The sequence below is a fragment of the Bufo gargarizans genome, chromosome 3 (genome assembly GCF_014858855.1).
Source record: "Bufo gargarizans isolate SCDJY-AF-19 chromosome 3, ASM1485885v1, whole genome shotgun sequence".
NCBI classification, from domain to species: Eukaryota; Metazoa; Chordata; class Amphibia; order Anura; family Bufonidae; genus Bufo; species Bufo gargarizans.
In genome coordinates this window covers 386,778,640-386,794,976 of record NC_058082.1, presented here as the reverse complement: position 1 = coordinate 386,794,976, position 16,337 = coordinate 386,778,640, and the positions used below count along the sequence as shown (strand labels likewise).

Below are 16,337 nucleotides of genomic sequence, written 5' to 3'. Positions count from 1 at the left end.
GACCCTTATCCGCTTCCTCTGATCCCGGACCTGTTTAACCAGGTTGTTGGGGCTAAAGTCTTTTCCAAATTAGATTTAAGAGGGGCATACAACCTGGTCAGGGTCAGAGAAGGGGACGAATGGAAGACGGCCTTCAATACCCCTGAGGGCCATTTTGAGAATTTGGTTATGCCTTTTGGGTTGATGAATGCCCCAGCCGTTTTTCAGCATTTCGTGAACAGCATTTTTTATCATTTGATGGGAAAATTTGTATTGGTGTATTTGGATGACATTTTGATTTTTTCTCCCGATTTCAAAACTCATAAGGAACATTTACGTCAGGTCTTGCTCATCCTGCGGGAGAATAAACTATATGCGAAACTGGAAAAATGTGTGTTTGCGGTTCCAGAAATTCAATTTCTGGGGTTTCTTCTCTCCGCTTCTGGTTTTCGCATGGACCCCGAGAAGGTCCGCGCTGTGCTTGAGTGGGAGCTTCCTGAGAATCAAAAGGCGCTGATGCGTTTTTTGGGCTTTGCCAATTATTACAGGAAGTTCATTTTGAATTATTCTTCTATTGTTAAACCACTCACTGATATGACCAGAAAGGGGGTAGATTTTTCTTCTTGGTCAGTAGAGGCGCGTAAGGCCTTTTCTGATATCAAGGAGAGTTTTGCTTCCGCTCCCATCTTGGTGCAACCTGATGTTTCATTACCCTTCATAGTTGAGGTTGATGCTTCTGAGGTGGGTGTGGGGGCGGTCTTGTCTCAGGGTTCCTCTCCTGCCAATTGGCGACCGTGTGCCTTTTTCTCAAGAAAACTCTCCTCCGCAGAGAGAAATTACGATGTGGGAGATAGGGAATTGTTGGCCATCAAGTTGGCTTTTGAGGAATGGCGCCATTGGCTAGAGGGGGCCAGACACCCTATTACCGTATTTACTGACCATAAAAATCTGGCCTACTTGGAGTCAGCCAAGCGTCTGAACCCGAGACAGGCCAGATGGTCGTTGTTCTTTTCTAGGTTTAATTTTGTTGTCACGTTCCGCCCTGGAGTTAAGAATGTGAAGGCAGATGCCCTGTCACGTTGTTTTCCGGGAGGCGGGAATTTTGAAGACCCGGGTCCCATTTTGGCTGAAGGTGTGGTGGTCTCTGCTCTTTTTCCTGAATTGGAGGCAGAGGTGCAGGCAGCCCAGTCAGAGGCTCCTGATCTTTGTCCTCCTGGGAGGTTGTTTGTGCCTCTCGCTTTAAGACACAAGATTTTTAAAGAACACCACGATACGGTCCTTGCTGGGCACCCGGGGGTAAGAGCCACACTGGATCTCATCGCTCGGAGATTCTGGTGGCCTGCGCTTCGTAAGTCGGTTGAGGGTTTTGTGGCAGCCTGCGAGACTTGCGCTCGTGCCAAGGTCCCTCATTCACGGCCATCAGGTCCTCTCCTTCCCTTACCTATTCCTTCCCGTCCTTGGACACATCTGTCCATGGACTTTATCACGGACCTGCCTCGTTCCTCGGGGAAGACTGTGATTCTGGTGGTGGTGGACCGTTTTAGCAAAATGGTGCATTTCATCCCTTTTCCTGGTTTGCCCAATGCTAAGACGCTGGCGCAGGCATTTGTTGATCACATTGTCAAGTTGCACGGTATTCCTTCAGACATAGTCTCTGATAGGGGCACGCAGTTTGTTTCCAGATTCTGGAAGGCTTTCTGTTCTCGCTTGGGGGTTCGGTTGTCATTCTCTTCTGCTTTCCACCCGCAGTCGAATGGCCAGACAGAGCGCGTCAATCAGAATCTGGAGACATATCTGCGTTGTTTTGTGGCGGAGAATCAAGAGGATTGGTGTTCTTTTTTGTCCCTTGCTGAGTTTGCTTTAAATAACCGTCGTCAGGAGTCCTCTGATAAGTCACCATTTTTTGGTGCATATGGGTTTCATCCACAGTTTGGGACTTTCTCGGGAGAGGGGTCTTCTGGTTTACCTGATGAGGACAGATTCTCCTCGTCTTTGTCATCTATTTGGCAAAAGATTCAAGAGAATCTAAAGAGCATGAGTGAGAGATATAAGCGTGTGGCTGATAAGAGACGTGTGCTTGGTCCGGACCTGAATGTTGGTGATCTGGTGTGGTTGTCTACCAAGAATATCAAATTGAAGGTTCCCTCCTGGAAGTTGGGTCCTAGGTTTATTGGGCCTTACAAAATCCTGTCTGTCATCAATCCTGTTGCATACCGTCTTGATCTTCCTCAGACTTGGAAGATCCATAATGTTTTTCATAAGTCCTTATTGAAACCTTATGTTCAACCCATTGTACCCTCGCCTTTGCCTCCTCCTCCGATTATGGTTGATGGGAATCTTGAATTCCAGGTCTCTAGGATTGTGGATTCTCGTCTTGTCCGCGGTTCTCTTCAGTACCTTGTTCAGTGGGAGGGGTATGGTCCTGAGGAGAGGATGTGGGTCCCAGTGACGGACATTAAGGCCTCTCGTCTCATCAGGGCATTCCATAGGTCCCATCCTGAGAAGGTGGGCTCTGAGTGTCCGGAGTCCACTCGTAGAGGGAGGGGTACTGTCACAACCAGACAGCTGAGAAGCTCTGACAGAGGCCTTTCAGAACCTCCTCCTTGAATTTCTGTGTTGTGGTATTCAGCTCCTCCTCTCGTCAGCCTCTCTCAGCTGTCATGTCTTAATTGCTTCCCTTTAAATGCCTCCTCAGAATGCTTTTCTGGGCGGCTTATATTTCCTCCTGGAGTGTGTGTGCACGCTGATCTGTCCTCCTGTTTGCTTCAAAGCTAAGTGTACTTTTATATGTTTATATCTGTTTGCTGGATCCCAGATGACCCTGACTCCCTCCGTGTCTTGTGTAGGGAGCCGGTGGTCGTGTCCCCTCACTATAGTAGGGTGCTCAGGGCTTTATAGTCAAGGTTCGTGGATATGCAAACCTCCACCATTAGGATCTTTGCATAGGCTGAGCAGCCAGGGAAAGTGCCAGGTCTTCTGCAGGGGTCTCCCTTGGTTCCTTAGTTTTTGGATCCAGCGAGTCGTTTATACATGTTGCTTTGCCTTGTTACCTGTACACATTCCGTGACAGCTGTTTGCTATCAGTGATGTAAAAACATTGGCTCAACAACATGTGGGTAGTTTGTATGCTGTTGTGTCCTACCCCGTGAAAGTGTGCAATGAAGATGGATGCACTATGCTGAGGTATGAATGGCTTCCTCTCCTTGCAGATCAATCCAGACTTTGGATTTTTCTGCAAGATTGGATAGCACCAATCCTTCTCCTCTGTTTCGGTGGCATACCTTTGTAGGTCTGTTAGCATGTGTGTCAAATCAGGTGAGGGTGGGTGTAAGACTGCCATTTCCCAATTGTCATGATTCATTCTATTTGGATTTCTCTTGGCTGTGTCTTTAGCTACACTATCTGCAAGTGCATTTCCTCTTGAAATTCTGTCTTTTCCATTTGTATGTGCCCTGCAATGTACTATAGCTAGATCTGAAGGCAATCTGATTGCGGCCAAGAGGTCCGTGACTAGCTGCGCATGTGAGATTCTCTTACCATCTGCTGCAGTGAATCCTCTCCTCTGCCAAATCATTCCATGATCCCATACTACACCATGAGCATATCTGCTGTCTGTGTAAATAGTGACTGGTTTGTTAGTGTGTAGTATGCAAGCCCTTGTGAGTGCAATGAGTTCAGCTGCCTGTGCAGACTGGATGGGAATTAGGCTTGCTTCCAAGACTATATCTGGCAGCATGACAATAGCATATGCTGCACAGAATATAGTGTCAGTGGGACGAGAGCATGATCCATCAACAAAAACTTCTGGTGCGTCAGGTATGGGAACAGTTGATAAGTCAGCCCTGGGTGATGTCTCATGATTGAGCACCTGTAGGCAATCATATGTGTCAGGAAGGACGTCTTCTGTTCCTTTCAGCCCTAGTAATGCATTTTTAAATAGGTGCTGGTCCTGTAATGTTGGATGCATATTTAATCTGGAGTGAAGGATTACTGAGCAACAGGATCTCATATCCAGATAATCTTTGTGCTGAGTAAGCCTACAACATCATGTGTAGTGTGCAAGAAGGTTAAATGTCCCAGGGTGAAAGTAGTTGCTAATTCCACCATCATTGCACAGGCTGCAAGGGAACGCAGACATGCCGGCATCCCCTGTACAGAGGTGGGCATAACCTTTGAGAAAAACGCACAAGGACGCAACTTGCCTCCGTGTTCTTGTGTCAGTACCCCCGCCATGGTTTTACAATTTTGGCGTGCAAACATGTGGAAGGGCATATTATAGTCAGGGAGGCCCAGCTCTGGACTCGACATGAGTGAACATTTCAAATAATCAAATGCATTGTACATTTCAGAAGACCATTTAATCAAATTTGGATTTTCATCCACAGTGGCTTGCCTCAAAACATTGTCATAGTAGGAGCAATCAGGAATCCATTGTCTACAGTAGTTTATCATACCAAGGAAAGACAACATTTCTTTCTTGGTGTGCGGGGTGACCAGACCCGCAATAGACTGGACTCTTTCTGCGCTGATTCTCCTTTCACCTTTTGTGAGGACAAAGCCCAAGTATTCAACCTGCATTTTACACCATTCCATTTTCTTAAGTGTCACTTTGTGACCACATCCTAACAACCATTTTAACAGTGATAAACCATCCTGAATGCTGGCCTCAACTGACATGCTACACAGTAACAAATCATCGACATATTGCAGCAGCACAGAACCTTGGGGGGGGGGGGGGAACCATGGTTTTAACGTCGCTTGGAGGACTATGCTGTACACTACAGGTGAATCAGCATATCCCTGAGGCATTCTGCACCAGGTCAGTTGTCGTCCGTCAAAGGAAAAAGAAAAAAGTAGTCTGGTTGCCTTATCAACTGGGATAGAAAAGAAAGCATTCTTCAGATCTATCACACTGAAATAGACAGCGTCTGCAGGAATTGCAGAAAGAAGTGAGGTGACATCTGGGACAATAGGAGCAATAGGCACAATGATATTATTTATTGCCCTTAAATCCTGTACAAAGCGGGTAGTACCATCTGCCTTTGTCACAGGATTCATGGGTGTGCTGTAGGGTGAAATCACCTCTTCCAGGATTCCCTTTTGTAGGAATTCTTCTATTATTGGCCTAAGTCCATCAAGTTTCTCTTTTGACAGTGGGTATTGTTTCTGATATACAGGTGTACTGCCTTCTTTGATTTGTATGGTGTGCAGTCAATGAATCCTGTGTCATAGTCCCCCTTTGCCCATACTGATGGGTCTATTTCCTCTAATTCTGAGTGATCTTGTAAGTTTGTAAAGATCAGAGGTGTGGGGGTTATTATGGGCAAAGCATCAGAGTATACACTGATGCCATTGTTCTCAACAGTGATTTGCAATTCTAACTTAATGAATAAGTCTCTTCCCAGCAGACTCAAAGGACATTCCGGTATGATGCTAAAAGCATGATCTGTAATGTATTCCCTATCAATGGTTTCTACTGGTAAGGAATCTGTTCTGTATATCCTTGTCAGTACCCCATTTATCCCCATAGAGGGCGCGCACTTCCTTAAAGGCCATTTGTACATTGAGCTGTTTAACACACTAGAAGTAGCTCCACTATCTATTAGAAACCCCACTTTTCGTCCTCCTATTCTAAGTAGAATTACTGGTGTGTCCTTCCTTTTGTGTTGTAACCTGTGTGAAAGTTGGGGCGTGTCCCTCCGGGCATCCTCAGTATGAGTTTTGCTGATGCCAATCTAATGGGAATCTGGGCTGACTCTGTGAACCATGTCTGTGGTTTATCTGACTTGGTTGATTATTTTGTGACTGAGTGTCAGGTCTCTGTGTGTTGTAGTCCTGACCTCTCCCCCTACCCCTCCTTGGTGCGCGGCATTGACGTGCCCAATGTCCTTCCTTTACACAGTTAGAACAACAATTATTTGGCAATGATTCATGTTTTTCATTGGTTCTGCTGTTATTCCCACCCCTCCTCCCCCTGCCTCAGCTAGTATATGCGTGTGTGGGGGATGTTGCTTTCCTTATCTCAAAGCATCCAGCTGCTTCTTTTTCAAAGAGATGTTTCTCAAAATCGTCAGTTGTATCTGAAGTCCATGAGGACACATTTTGCTTCACAGTTAAAATCAACTTATCTGACAAATTGTTTATAAATGTGGAAATAATCAAACTATCCTTGTCACGCACAGGTAGCCCGGCCTCAGTCTTCCAGCAGTCAATGAATCTTTTCCAGAATTCAGTGACTGTTTCAGCAGATTTCTGTTTGCAGGCTACTGCTACAGGCAATGAAGATTTTTGTTTGAATACCTCATTCATATGGACCTCAATCTCCTCCCATATTCTTTTCTGCCCCTCTTCTGTATTGCATATATAATCTGAAGCATCACAACGTTGTGCAATCATAGATATAGAGTTGACCTTCTCCCAATCCCATGTTGTGTGTGTTCCTATAATACCATCCAGGATAAGCCTTAAATCTTCCTGTGTATAGTTGCGCCCTCTACAGGCCTTTTTTTAGGTATGTAATAGTCCCCAGTGGGGCTATAGAAGGTTTGGGACAATATTTAATAATTTTGTTGAGATCGTCTATTTCTATGGGCTTTTTTTACTAAGGCTACTTTCACACTAGCGTTTCACGGATCCGTTTGAAGGGCATTTCAAACGGATCCGTCAACAAAATGACTAAACGGAGCCAAACGGAAGCCATTCAGACAGATCCGTTTGTACGGATCCGTCTGTATTACGGATCCGTTTGTCACCTTGGTTTCCGTTTTGTCATCTGTTTAGCGGATCCGTTTTGGAAGGAAAAGCATCTCTAGGTTCCATCTTCATGTATTGAGATCTATAGGGTTGTAATGCTCCTATATTTCTCCAGGGCTATCTTGTTGAAGTTCCAAAGCTGGTCCGACTTTGATAATGGACCACACCTTTCGGACTCTTGTACACGACTACATGCACTTAAAGATGTATAGTGTTTGTTAGCGGGCCATATGTCCCTGATCGTCATTGATAGTACGTACAGGAGTACAGAGCATCATGATGCTGACCATGTTGTGCCGCAAACTGGGCTATTGTCATGCACTCATATGATCTATTAGTGCAAGACTATATCCCCGCGGGCAGCTCAACTTGCACAGGATGATTGTACACTATTATGCTGTGTACTCTCGTGTGCACGATCAATGCCACTACGGGACATATGGCCCGCTCACGGACCGTATGTCTCTTGTGGCATACAGTCGTGTGCAAGAGGCCTTAAAGGGGTTTTCTCATCTCATACAATGGGGGCATACCACTTTAAGATATACCTACATTGTCTTATAGGCGCAGGTCCCACGGCTGGTACCCTCACATATATTGAGAACGAAGCCAAGAAAGTAGATGAGGTCGCACTGCGCTTCCGCCCTCCATTCATTTCTATGGTTGAGGCGGGGATTAGCGTTTGGCAGTGGACATACCATGGGAAATGTGTCCTACAGCAACAGTGCTCCCCGCTCCGTTCTCAATATAGGTGCGGGTCCTACCAATGTTACCCACACCTATCAGACAATGGGGGCATATTCAAGTGAAATCCCCCCATTGTCTATGTGAATACCCCTTTAAAAACTGTATGTCCCTTGCGTGTCCCTTGTGGTAATCACACTAGTTATATTAGCGTCATCGGGAAATCATTAAACGTTAAAATCACAATTTATTAATGAATTCCTGATGATGCTGACAGACCGTGACTCCCACAAGGGCTCATATGAAAGGGCACAATATTGATGTGCCAATCATAGGGTTTACGATCAATAAAGAGCCAAAATTTAGCTCATTATTGATGGTCAGGTTTTAATGGATCTTACGACATTGGCACTAATGCTGTTTTGATATAAAAACTACCAAGGGTGTTGTAATAAATGCACAGTAGTGAGACTAGGGTAGTTTTTATTTCAACACAGCTATAGTGCCAAGGTTCCCTGTACAGGACAATAAAAACACAGACACAGTGCAGTAAAGTATAATTTTTTTTTATTTTATTTTTTACTGTAAATAAATAAAATAAATATAAACTTTTTTTTATTTTTTTTATACATTTTCATAACTGTGAGGGTAGGTGGACTGTCGTGGACTCGATGTGCTGGGGCTGGCAATGGTAGCCCCCCTGTCCTGGCGAGCCACTGAGGTTAAACTACAGGCCATAGGAAAGGATGCAGGGCGTAATTGTGGGGTGTGGAGAAAGGAAGGGTCTGAGGAGGAGGGGACCCGAGCATGATCATAAACTCACCATGATCTTAAACTCATGCAACTGCTCGGGCGTCATTGAGTCCATCAAACCGATCATGTTTAGCCCATAATGGTAGTTTGGGCTGCGCTGATACGCCTCCCAGCGGCGAATCAAGTCAGCACCAAACTCCATCTGATGTTGGGCAAAACCTTCTAGAGCGTCGGAAACGACCTCTACAAGGTTCGCATAATCGGCTCGACTTGGCCTACCGGATCTCTGCCCGCTCACCAGGGCTCTCAAATTTTGATGGAAACCTAAGAGCCTCTGTTGAGCAGAGGGACCCGGTAGGGGACCCAGATTATCCTGAGTCGATGCATGAGGGACAGGAGGGCTGGAGCTGGCGATCTGTTCCGATTCCGCCTCAGGAGGTTGGTCAGGCTCTCGAGTGCTGCTGGCACTTCTGTAGAAAAAAAAAGGAAAGTTAGGAATTGTTTCTAAATAAAACATCCATGTTTTATGCTATGTCTACCGTATACCATAGGGGGCTGGCCAAAACAGGGGAACCAAACGCTCCACTGTCTCAGATAGCCCTTTACAGTCAGACGGAGAGAACAGTTTTCAATCTGACTGTGGGGGGGCTGGCCATAACAGGGAAGCCAAACGCTCCACTGTCTCAGACAGCCCTTTACAGTCAGACGGAGAGAAAACTTTTCAATCTGACTGTGGGGGGCTGGCCAAAACAGGGGAGCCAAACGTTCCCCTGTCTCAGACTGCCCTTTACAGTCAGACGGAGAGAACAGTTTTCAATCTGACTGTGGGGGGCTGGCCAAAACAGGGGAGCCAAACGCTCCACTGTCTCAGACAGCCCTTTACAGTCAGACAGAGAGAACAGTTGTCCATCTGACTGTGGGGGGCTGGCCAAAACAGGGGAGCCAAACGCTCCACTGTCTCAGACAGCCCGTTAGACTCAGACGGAGAGAACAGTTTTCAATCTGACTGTGGGGGGCTGGCCAAAACAGGTGAGCCAAACTCTCCACTGTCTCAGACAGCCCCTTACACTCAGACGGAAAGAACAGTTGTCCATCTGACTGTGAGGGGCTGGCCAAAACAGGGGAGCCAAACGCTCCACTGTCTCAGACAGCCCTTTACAGTCAGATGGAGAGAACAGTTGTCCATCTGACTGTGGGGGGCTGGTCAAAGCAGGGGAGCCAAACGCTCCACTGTCTCAGACAGCCCTTTACAGTCAGACGGAGAGAACAGTTGTCCATCTGACTGTGGGGGGCTGGCCAAAACAGGGGAGCCAAACGCTCCACTGTCTCAGACAGCCCGTTAGACTCAGACGGAGAGAACAGTTTTCAATCTGACTGTGGGGGGCTGGCGCCGCCCACTTCGGGAGAGCCCTCCGCTGATGATGATGAAGAAATCTATAATAAGAGCACATACTGATTAATGCAACGAATCAAACAGTAAAAACTCCAAGTGTTGAGTTTATACTTATCGGCCACTGTATACTGCGGCGCCTTCTGGGTGGGTTATTCCAATCTATCGCGGATGTCTTCTTTGATGACATCTGTACGCAACAGAATACCAGACAAAATGCAGATAACGTTAAAGGAACTTGTAGAGCACTATTTCCTCATATATCAACATTTTTTTTTTTTTTAATACTTACTTTTTAAAATATAGATATGGGTTTCCCCACCGCAGATGTCTCTTTTCTTTTTTTTTTTTTTTTTTTTATTCTTTGGAACGACCCTAATAATAAAATGATTAAAAAAATTAATCCGACAGGAGCCATAATCCCCCCAAGTGACATAAACACCCCGAGAGACAGCAGCCCCGCATAGTGCCAGCAGCCACCCACAATGACATCAGACCCCCAGTTCCAAACAACTTTCCCACAGTGCCCTCAGCCCCCCCAATGCCAGCAGCCCCCACAGTTCCAGCCACAAACACCCCTGCAATGCCAGCAGCAAACAAAGTTCTAGCCACAAACACCCCTGCAGTTCCAGCAGCAAACAAAGTTCTAGCCACAAACACCCCCGCAGTGCCATAAGCACCGCACAGTTCCAGCCACAAACACCCCCGCACTGCCAGAAGCACTGCACAGTTCCAGCCACAAAAAACCCTGCAGTTCCAGAAGCACCGCACAGTTCCAGCCACAAACACCCCCGCAGTGCCAGAAGCACCGCACAGTTCCAGCCACAAACACCCCTGCAATGCCAGCAAACCGCACTGTTCCAGCCACAAACACCCCCGCAGTGCCAGCAGCAACCACAGTTCCAGCCACAAACACCCCTGCAATGCCAGCAAACCGCACAGTTCTAGCCACAAACACCCCCGCAGTGCCAACAGAAACCACAGTTCCAGCCACACACGCCCCCCCCCCCAGTGCCAGAAGCCCCCCATAAAGGCAGCCCACACCACCAGTGCCAGCGGCTCCCACTGTTCCAGACACACACACCCCTTCCCAAGTGCCAGCAGCCCCCCCACCCTAGAAATAGAGAGATAGATGGATAGATAGTAAAAAAAGAAAGATAGACAAACAGACAAAACTTCATACACTTACCAGTCTCACCAAGTCAATGATCCGACGATGAGGGGGAGGGACAGGAAGTTACTGGGCATGCGCAGAAACATGAACGTTTTTGAACGGATCCGTGTCAAAGCGGAGCCAGGACAGACGGATCCGTCCCCATTGACTTCCATTGTAACTATGAACGGATCCGCACGGCCAGGCGGACACCAAAACGCTCAAAGCTGCGTTCGATTGTCCGCCTGCTGAGCGGAACGGAGGCCAAACGCTGCCAGACTGATGCATTCTGAGCGGATCCTTATCCATTCAGAATGCATTGGGGCAGTACGGATCCGTTCGGGGCCGCTTGTGAGAGCCTTTGAACGGAACTCACAAGCGGAGCCCCGAACGCAAGTGTGAAAGTAGCCTAAGTGTTGTCCTACTGTCAGAAAGGGAGCGATTAGTTGGACTCCCTCTTTTAATTCTTCCTGTTCTGTTTCATCTTTTAGTCTACTTTTACTGCGTGTATTATAACTAGTATGCGGTGTGCCAGTAATTAAACCGCGCTCCATTATGTTTCCACATGTAGGCATGGGGGGTAGGTATTTTTCTTCTAGTTTCAATGGTATAACCGCTGTCACAGCATCTTCCTTAATCTGAGTCAGAACTGGGTACAGAGGTGCCGTGGGGGTGGATTTATTATAAGGTGGAGGGGATTTCTGACTTCTCTTCTATGTGCCTACCTCCTGTTCTATTTCATGTAGAGTCCTATCATTTTTGGGACTTTTTAGATTCTTATTCTTCTTGCTATTACCTGCATCATACCAGTGGGGGGCTATTTCCAGCCACTGTTCTCCTCCCCTGGACATGTACTCCATGTCCCAGGAAGGACCCGCATCGAAATGCGGCCAGGCTGTTTTATCAACTAGACATAGTCCTTTGACCATAGCCATATGATAAATACTATTATCACCGTCCCTGGAGAATGGATCCGCAGCATCCATTACCTCAGTCCAGCCTGCTAGATTATCTACCCACGGGTTGATCAGGTAATAGTTTGTTGGACTAACACGAGCTACATAGATTTTGCAAGTTTCTTCTGGTTTAGGGAATTTAGACTTAGACCCTTGTCCTCCCATGTTAGTACTTATAGTTCAAAGAATAAGTGAGACAATAGCTGTCAGGACTGGCTGTACTGCACTGAAATAGCGCCGACAAGACCTGTCAACTGATCAGCTGATTTGTATCTTAATGTCTCTCTATACTCTTTGGACCCCTATCGACTATTGTTGTTTCGGACCACCACTTGCGTTCATATTTTCCGGGTCAGCAGATCACAGATCCTAGCTAAAAATGGGGCGTCTTGCGGACCTCCACAACACAAACAATTTTACACATTAACAGTAATTAACCCAAAATACATCAATTTGACAATAACAGTGGGATGTGACCGTACACTTACCACCCGGTCAGTATCTCACACAAACAGATAATCTTATCACTTCTAAAATACTTATACTATATATATATATATATATATATATATATACACACACACAAGATTTCGGTGATCAGCTTGAATTAAGTCTTATCTGGTACCAGGAGAATGAATGAGAGTGGAGACTAAAAAGGTGTCTTGTTCTGATCCATTCTGTTTATTCATTGCTTGCCAACACTTAATATAGGGTAGGATTGACCCCCTACTACATACAATCATATGTTAGCATTTGCCTTATCGTATGGCCTAAATACACATGAGCTCTACATTTACAGAAATAGATGGTACATAGTAACAGCAGTTAATCATTCAGGTATAAACATGAGAATGACCTTGTGAAGTAAGGCTGGTATGGGCCTTTTTCTAAACTGGTCTCCAATATCTACAGAGGGGGGAAGACAGAATGGAAATCTTAGAATAGTGCACTGGCCTGTTGCAATCCTAATACACGTTGCTGAATAAGACAAAATGGAGTTACATATACGCCATCAATCCCCATCAATCCCCTTATCTCTGTCACTGACTTCTGACAATTTCACTATTGAACTATCAATCATTTTTTATTTTTTGGTATTCACCGCCGATTATATTTTTCTCTGATAAAGACCACTATTGTACCTATTTATTAGTGGCACAATCTGTCTCTGTTTTTATGCCACTGCTCATAAGTCAATTTTATCCCCTATAGGATAAATGGCTACGAATATCTTTAATCGGGTCCGATTGTGGTCCAGAATATTTGGGTGTATATTCGAAAGTCAGATCGTTTTTACCACCATCGAATATAAAGAAGCAATCTGTATTACAATTGTTTTGGATGATCTTCTATCTAGGCTCTCTTCCTGCTTGCCACCAATGTATCACCTGGCACCCCGACTGAGTACCTCCGTTGATGGATGCTCCTAGCGTTTCCTGAGGTTTCCAAGCACTCTGGCAGACACCACCATCACCGAACCGAAGAAGCTTATAAATCCTCTCAAGCATATGAATGCTGTAGACAGTTGAATAGGAAACCATACGAATAGGTTTACATTCCTAGCAGTCAAACTGGAACAACATACCATAAATCCTCCCCCAAGAATGAGACAACACTTCACTTTGAGGGTTAAAACAGGAACTGACTTTATTTAGACATAGCACACCTACTTTAAACCCCACCAACAGCCTCATTTACATACAACAGGGCACATGGAGGACTATAGTACAAGGAAGGATGGGGCCAGACAATAGCAAGGACTGATGGGAGATTGAGGAGGGACAGCTGGTTTAAACTGGTCTCCCAGTGTCCCTGAGACAACACCTTGCTGGGGAAACAATGGGACAGGAAAAAGGGGGAGGAGAAGAGGCACAGAACAGCAATGCCTTGAACATAGTAAACATTACAGTAAGAGCAAGATATATACAGTTTACAATACATCGCAATACAATTTAACCGAACCCATAATAACATACATAATATTTAAGACAGCCTGAATGCAATCTGCTACACAGTCTTAAAGGGCATTGTTCCTAAAAGTCATAATATGTCCACGGATGGTCATTAAAGGGCCAGTAGCAGCAATATAAAATACCACATGCCCAAATTGCATTCAAATGTACAAATTTACCAGGGGCCATAGTCAGCAGGTAGGAGGCGGGTAGCCAGTCCTCTCCAATGCCCAGTGGCGAGGCGGGTTCCGCCACAGTGAGTTCATTTTGTAGTCCTAGCCCCAAGAGAGCTGTGTGATGTAGAGACTCGTATATGAGTGAGCTTGTCTTCTGTGGACAAGTGGGCTCACTAAATATAATCAAAATGTTTGCTCCTTAAAGGGGTTAGCTAAGACACAATGACGTGGCCGTATGTTCAATGTAATAGGGCCACAAAAGATGCAAACAGCACACTGTGTCCTGTCCACATCCGTGTTCTGCAGCCCTGCAAAACATATAGAACATGTCCTATTCTTCCCAGTTTTGCATATGATATTTCTAGAGGAGTTTGAAAAAAAAGGTGGCATGAGGCCTAATATAGACCTCCCAGAGTGGCTGACCTGCGGTGGTGATCATACTTATCTGGTCCCCACCACCGGGTTTAGTCTCTGTCTCTCCTGGACCAGCTCTTCTTCTTCCCACAGCGCTGAAGTCAACATCCACTAACGGTTAAACGTGACCGCTAAAGCCAATCATGGGCCACAGTGGTGACCTGCCCCCCTTGTGTCACGACAACTGCGTCCTGGTATGCAGAGCAAGACGGATCCGTCATGATTCACAATGTAAGTCAATGGTGACAGATCCGTTTTCCCCCCATTGACTTACATTGGTTTTAGAGATGGATCTGTCATTGCTATATTAAAGATAATACAACCAGATCCGTTCATAACAGATGCAGATGGTTGTATTATCAGTAACGGAAGCATTTTTGCTGATCCATGACTGATGCAGGAAAAGTGCAAATGTGAAAGTAGCATAAGTAGGATCTCCACCGTTGGTGGGCCACTCGTGGGGGGGGGTGGGGGGGGTAATCTGGGGTCGGCGGGGTGTACAGGTACAGGTACAGTAAATATAGCAGTTATTCACATTAAAATAATACAAATATTGCATCCTTGCATATATCTTGTTGCTCACAGAGCACTGCTGCATCTTTGTGATTGTTTGAAAATAGTTTTCATAAACTAATCTAATAGTATATAATTTTTATTTAGTATATAAGTTTTAATAAATACACTGTTTAGACTTCTTTTTGTACTACTGAGCAGGCATGTGGAGTCAGTAAACTTTCGGCTCCTCTATTTTTCCACAATCTGACCTGTGGAATGTCACCACTGCTGTTTGTATGGAGAACCAGGCCATTCCCTTAGAGAATGGTGCTGGAGGAGGGGGTGACTCCACTCCACAGGCCTGGTAGCAAGGCTGTTATATTTTTTATTTGCTGTTCTTCTTCCAGTCTTTTCTAATCTTGCATGTTAATATGTATATATATTTTTTTAGCTCTTTAGATATGACATGTTATGACAGTGATGATGCCAATCCACGCAGTATTTCCAGTCTGTCGAATCGCTCTTCTCCTGTGTCCTGGCGTTATGGACAGGCCAGTCCACGCCTGCAAGCAGGGGAAGCTCCCTCACTTGGTGGTTGTCGTTCTGAACATGGTGGAGGAGCCTGGCAGTTCTCTCACACTATGCCCCTCCGTGGGGGTTCACGAATATGCAGCATTACCCAACGTTTAGAACTTCTAGAAAGTGGTGGCCAGGATTTGAAATCAGGTTATGGAAGTGACTCTGACTGTAAATTGGCAAAAGAGGTGACACATGAGGATGATGATATTATTACAAGGTGAGTTCTATATCACTGTTTAACTTGAGATCTATAATTAGACTTTTACAATGAGCATGTACCGTACTTCCTAAGTATTTAGTTATATGTTGTTAAGGTGAAATTAAAACTGCATGCATTTTTGCAAAAATATGATAAATAAAATTGTCTGAACTGTAAAAACATAAACCATATCAAAAAGTGCAGTAAAAGCTCATGCGATTTTTCTGTTACATTTTTTTATGTTATCTCAGTGGCTTCCTGGAAATATACCATTCTAAGACACACTTTTTCCCAACCAAAAGTGGGAGAGATATGGCAGTATGTCTTATAAAGCGCTGACTAGTATGCAGTAGGTGAGGGGAATGAAGGACTGTCAGTACTGGAACTCTCTGATATTCTCCCCTGGGGCCGTGCTGCACTGTCTTGACTACATACAGTTGCGGGGCATAGTGTGCAGAATATTACCCGATGCTGCATGCAGTCAGGTGACAGTGCAGTGTGGGCCAGAGAAGACAAGGGATCATGACTGCTGCAGCAGAACTCAGACCAGCCCTCCATCAAACTTTCATGCTAGACCCCAGTTATCAGACTTCAGATCAGAGATAGAATAAATACATTCACTTAAGCATCTTCCATGAACACCCACCATGGGACAGCTGCAGCGGATCGTGGACCCATTCACTTTAATGGGTCCGCAATCCGGTCGTTCCGCAAAAAAGATAGGACATGTTCTATCTTTTTGTGGAACTGAAGTAGTGGACGAAAACCCACGGAAGAACTCCGTAGTGCTTCTGTAGGGTTCTGTTCCATGCTTCCGTTCCGCGGAATGCACACGGAACGGTGCCAGTGTATTG

The 16,337-nt window shown here is 45.5% G+C and overlaps 1 protein-coding gene across 7 annotated transcripts in view; it reads left to right on the top strand.

The window, feature by feature from the left end:
* NAV1 (neuron navigator 1) overlaps positions 1-16,337 on the top strand; it is a 482,667-nt gene that overhangs the window by 81,013 nt on the left and 385,317 nt on the right. For all 7 annotated transcript variants that reach the window (XM_044288210.1, XM_044288206.1, XM_044288207.1 and 4 more), the window contains one exon: positions 15,157-15,501. In XM_044288210.1, the coding sequence (XP_044144145.1) occupies positions 15,157-15,501 (345 nt within the window). The remainder of the gene's footprint in view (positions 1-15,156; positions 15,502-16,337) is intronic.